The 5935-nt window shown below is 40.5% G+C and overlaps 1 protein-coding gene across 1 annotated transcript; it reads left to right on the top strand.

Moving 5' to 3' along the window:
- Positions 1 to 2821: 2821 nt before the first annotated feature.
- On the top strand, positions 2822 to 3486 carry LOC149611429 (uncharacterized). Its single transcript, XM_089858586.1, has 2 exons — positions 2822 to 3362; positions 3427 to 3486. The coding sequence occupies exons 1-2, from the start codon at positions 2877 to 2879 to the stop codon at positions 3439 to 3441; spliced, it is 501 nt and encodes a 166-aa protein (XP_089714712.1). The 5' UTR covers positions 2822 to 2876; the 3' UTR covers positions 3442 to 3486.
- The last annotated feature ends 2449 nt before the right edge of the window (positions 3487 to 5935 follow it).

Genomic DNA, 5935 nt, shown 5'->3' with positions numbered 1-5935 from the left:
AACGCCGCTGGGAGTGTCTGCAAGAGAATTAATGGGAAGGGAAACCCCAAACTCCGGTTCCCCATACAGAGACACGGGAAGACCACAAGAACGTGAGGTATAACGTATTTTTAATAATGGTGTGTTGAGAGCAGGAAAACAAAGGGCCACGCTTTTAGCGGGAAAGACAATCATACCCCAAAATACAAAAGTTCATATAGAGAATGAAATGAAAAATTTAGTCCCTTAAGAGACCCGGGATTATTCTTATCCTGAAAACCGAAAATTAACGAGAACAGAAGACAGTATCATCAATAATAACAAAAAAACTAGATAATTTTTTTTATGTGTCCTGTCCATAAGCTCGGTCGGTCTAGTCGGGGAAGCGGAAGATCCTTTGGCATGAATTCAAGATGGTGGCTGCCACTTCCGCTACCGGTTCCTGATTGACGGCCGCTATGGCCTTGATGACGTCTAGGGTTAATCCTGGTGACGGGACAGGCGTGTCCGCAGGTGGGTTCCGGTCCTTGTTAAACATGGGGGCCCCAGACTGGGCAATGAGACGATGTAGGGGAATATCCCTGATCAGATGGGGAAGGCCCGTGTGGAGCATCATAGGAGAAATGGCCACGTAGAGTTTCGGGAAGATTCCCATGAACTTAGTTGCCATCACAGGTCCCCCGGAAAAATTCAACATCACAATGACGTGATCACTCCTCAGTTTTCGTTGTAATTCTTCCAGACATTCCTTGAAAGCTCCTGAGATGGGCGTCCATCCCGACACTGTATCAGTACCGGGTATCCATAGTGATGGGCTATCTGTAGTTGGTCACGGAAAGCTACCCGTTGAATAGCGTGAGGGCAAATATCAATAGGCCTGGAATAGTCCAGGCCGATAGCTCCTATTGCCCTTATCTTTGAAAAAGCTAAAGCGTGTTTGAGGTCTTGCTCGAGTCTGTCGCCCTCTACGTATGCTTTGGAGAACAGAGGTGGAACCCTACAGTTCCCAGGACGCCCTTAAGATTCAGGATTTTCTTTACGTACAACTCGCTAAGAGTAGTAGGGACTATACAGATACGCATGGATCCAAGATGGCCGCCACCCCAAGATGGCCGCCACTACCCAACTCCAACCAAACTTCCAACCCTAGATTGGTTTCAAACCAAGGTTTTGAGACAAGTCCGGACTGGCCCGAGCTCTTACAGGCTATTTTCAAACCCCATGACGTCATCTTCTTAACTCAAACCAAAACTTAAACTATATTCATCGCTGGCCTGCTAGTAATGGGCTCGATTTCGTAAAGAGTTAATGAAACGTTAACTATGAACCCGTAAACAAAAAAGAAAATGCGGCACAGCATATTGGGAGGGTTCCAATTGTAAATGATATTTAAATAGCTAGTACAATAAGCCTATAATTATAAGTCTGAAAAGAAAATACAGATTTACAAATAAAAATTTTTAATAACATAAAGTATATACAATAACTAGCAAAAAGACATGTATAATAATAACAAAGATATTTACAAAAGAACCCACCACCATTAAAAAATGACTAGACACCAGTCGAGCCAAACCCCCCACTCCCACGAAGCGTTGGGGTTAGATTCTAGAAACAATATATAAAACGTGTTACACGCTGAATCCTAAATTAAAAACTAAAGTTATTTACCGCTGCTTCCAACGGCCTTAACAATAGCACCGGTGTAACTATTAATTGGGCAACTCTATCGCCCCGCCGGACAGTGTAGGGGGTTTCCCCTACGTTGGCTATGACCACTTTCAGGGGGCCCCGATAGTCGGCGTCTATTGTTATTCTTTAGAAATATTATACTGTTGGGCATTATAAAATAGGTAATAAACATACCTATAGTCCCTTCGGCGACAAACAGCCCTTGGACCGTTAAGCTACTACGGCCAACAATGCGACCGTAGCTGTTCGCCGGTAGCATAACGGCTAACCCGGTCGACAAGATTTTGACACCATGCGGTTCAATCACGGTATCTACTGGACAATATAAGTCCAGTCCGGCCGAGTAGGGAGTGGCACGACGAGGAGTTAGCGCTGCCGGATGAATTTTGACAAACGACAGGGCGGGTAATCGAGGAGCGGTAGAGAAAGACATCTTGGTTGGGATTGGTGTTTAAGTAACAGAAGTTAAACAACTGATAACTTTCACCTTGAAACACGGGGCTTATATAGTAAATTATGGAGGTTAAATCTAATAGTGTCTAGCTTTCAAGATTTTTAAGAAACTATTTTTTCGATAATAAGGAAAAAAGTTAATTAGGTATATATTCATAGAATGAGAAATCTCTCCAAGGTCTAGGTTTATTTTTTCTATATGCAAAACTTGTCTAGTCACGATTTAAATAATTCAAATAAGATCGTGTGATATTAAAAATTTATGCGCGAAGGTTAAGAAGGAGTTACCTTGACAGAAGGCCGAGGGGTTAGGTTTTTTTATGGGTCTGCAAAGTTTGTTTGAGCCTGTCTGGGCGTGATTTGAATAATATATTTGGAATAATATGTATAAGATTTCCTTATAGGCAAAATTTTTTGATGAAGGTTAAAAGTAATTATTTTGGGAGGAAGTGAAATTATTTTTAACATGATTTAAATATGAATAAACGTATATTAATATTAAACTATAGAGGTGTTTTTTATATTCGTATCTACGCTAATATCCTTCATAATCTCCAGTATCAACTCGTCAATAAAAAATGCATTTAAGGTTAAATTAACAAATCGCTTGTTGATACACTTAATAAAAGTAAAATTAGGTGGTTTTATAAAAAAAAACCATATCTGGGCCTGTATTCTGAAAAAATGGCCCTGAGATTTTGGTATAAAAGCTGGAGCATCGGCATTGTATTTTCACAATCTAACTTGCCACCATGAACAAGTATCAAGAATCGCAGTCTCTATCACAATCGCTCCTTAATTCACCGCCGTCGTCGCAAGAAAATTTTCCAGCCCCTTCTACCAGCAGTGGAAAAAGAACCATCACCCAGTTCCTGAAGCCAGAACCCCTCGAAATACTGCTGGACTCGGACGACGAAAGCTTTGTGCAGGACGTCCTGCAGAAAAATATTGTCGGGTCCAGTGGTATTGAGGGCTCCTTTCGCGTTAGAAAGGAAGGGCAGTACTACGAAACTAAAGTCCCCCCACGCCAGGGGGATTACTTTATAGACGCGGCAGTCTATAAATTTTTCGATATTAGAAACTCCCAGCCTGATAAGGTCTGGGAGTGTAACCACAAAAGACTGAAAATAGTTTTAAAAAAAAACAACAAAGAAGGCGTTAAATTCCTTAACGCCTTCAAGAAGCTGGTGGAGACCGTCAAACAGGACGAGGAAGCTAAACAGCAGCCCCCCAGTAAAGTACGTATCTATTTAACAATAAATCTGCAAGCCAAGTCTTTTCTAATTGTTTTATTTCTGATAGAAATTTAAAAAATGAGCGACAGCAGTAGCAGCGACAGCGACTCGGAGGGTAGTGAGAGAGAAGAACACGCGCAGGTAAACCGGTACTACACAATTGAACGGCAGCTAGACAAAACGAGTCGCAAATGGCACTGTAAACAAATCGATTTGCGTATAGCTTTCAAAAATTTGGATGACATCCCAACGCGAGATTTTTTTCGAATTTTTCGAAAAATTCTCGACGAAGTTATACGGAAATTAGTAACCGAGAATCCCGGGTATAATCGGGTTCGATTTGTTTTAAGTTCCCCCGGATTGACGACCCCCGTTAATATTAAATTTATAAAAATTGACAAATTCACCAGTAAACGAATTATGCGCACCATCTATAGAGTAACGCAATCTAGTCGAGACTTTGTCTTTAATGGTGAAGATTTTCAGTTTGACATAATTTTTTTAAACCTCGACGCTAATATAGGGACTTATTATAAATCCATTAAAAATAGAACTTTGGTTAATTTGGATTATTTTGTAAAACAAAATAACCAGTTTATTTTTATGGAGAACAATGATAATCTCTGTTTTGCTCGAAGTTTAGTTCTGGGTAAAGAGATGGCCGATCGCAATTTTTATCAACAAACAAAGCAAGGTCCTCCCTTTAACCAGGACAATTTTAACAAACTGAAACGTAATAGCGACCTTCAAGGTCATATTGCAAAAATCTTGCACCGAAAAGCCGGCGTCCCCGAAGGTTTCGTTACTCTAGAGGATATTCAAAAATTTCAAAATTACTTAGTTCCCCATTATCGGATCGTAATCGTTGATGCTGCGAATAATTTTACCGTATTTTTCAAAGGACCCCAAGCTCCTAAATTTATTTATCTCTTAAAAATTGGCGATCATATCCACCCCGCTAAAACTTGGCACGGCATGATGGGGGGTTGTACCTCTTGCGATTTATGCTTGAAATCTTTTTACAAACGTGAATTGTTAAAAGAGCATAAATGTCCCGAGGGTACAAAACCCTATATTTGTTTTCGGTGTCAAGGAGAAGCTTTTCATTTAACCAAGGAGGACGTTTTAAAACGTTGCGACGAATGCCACCGCTACTTTTTCCCTGGCCCCTGCTTCGACACTCATTTACTCAATGGCACTTGCGCGAGTCAGAAACGATGTTTAGAGTGTGGGCGGCTGATGGGGGACAATCACGACTGCAATCCCGAATGCTCTCAGTGTAAAGTAGTTCATCCGCCAGGCGAGCATTTTGTTATGCCTTTGGAAACCAAAATGAAAGCCTCGCGGTTTATTTATTACGACATTGAGACTATTCTTAGAAATAATATCCACGTCCCCATTTTACTAGTTTGCGACGTAGAGACTGAAGCTGGCTTTGAAACCAAAATTTTTTACGGCGCCAATTGCGTCGAGCAATTTTTAAATTATTTATTTAGCGTAGAGCAGGTAGTTTTGACTGGACAAAAACGTAAAACGTACCGACCACGCTTTACTAACACTCAAGTCGTAGCTCATTACGCGAAAGCTTTTGATAACTTCTTAATTCTTAACGCTTTAGTTCATAGACACGTCACCCCTGCCTTTATTTTTGATGGCAGTAAAATTCTTATGATTCATCTCGAGGGACCGCAAATTAGATTTCTCGATAGCTATAACTATATTAGTCAGCCTTTGCGTAATTTCACCAGCATGTTTAGCCTCGGCGATGTGGCGAAGGGATTTTTTCCATTTGATTTTCATACCGAAGAAAATCTTAATTACATTGGTGTCATCCCTGAAGCTTCGTACTTTAACGTAGCTCAAATGAAAGCCAATGATTATCGGGATTTTCAAACTTGGTACGCGTCAATGGAAGGATCTATTTACAACATCAAAGAGGAGCTTATTAAATATTGCATTCAAGATGTCCGAGTCCTGAGACAAGGCGTCGAAGCTTTTAGAAAAATCTACGTTGATCTAACAAAATTAGACCCTTTCTGCTTAAAAAATATCACTTTGGCGGGTGCTTTAACCACTATTTATCTTAACAATTACTATAAACCTTACAGCATGGGTATTGTTCCTTCTAACGGCTATAACGCAAAATTTAATCACAGTCAAATTAGCTTAAAATATCTCGCTTGGGTGGAGAAAACGGAAGATATAAATTTGCGCACGGCTTTAAGCTACGGGGAGAATATCGCGTGGGTCGCTATTTAGTCGATGGTTATAGCGAAACTCCGCCCAAAATCTACGATTTCCACGGTTGCTACTTTCACGGTTGTCCATGTCAAAAACTAAATGTCTACAATACCCAACTCAAGGCTAGCAACAGATTTCTGTACGAGCGGACTCTAGATAGAGAGCTTTTTATTAAAGAGAATATGCCCGGCTACGAGTACACATCGATTTTTGAGTGTCAATTTGTTAAGCTTTTAAAAGAAAACGCCGAAGCTAAGGCTTTCTGCAAAAGTTTAACTTTTCGACCTCAAATATCAGCTCGTAGCGCTCTCTATGGGGGACGAACGGAAAATTTT

The sequence above is a fragment of the Phalangium opilio genome, unplaced genomic scaffold (genome assembly GCF_054372755.1).
Source record: "Phalangium opilio isolate 3A_F unplaced genomic scaffold, DU_Popi_V2 ptg000246l_1, whole genome shotgun sequence".
NCBI classification, from domain to species: domain Eukaryota; kingdom Metazoa; phylum Arthropoda; class Arachnida; order Opiliones; family Phalangiidae; genus Phalangium; species Phalangium opilio.
The sequence above is the reverse complement of the archived record's forward strand: the minus strand, read 5'-3'. Positions and strand labels throughout refer to the sequence as shown.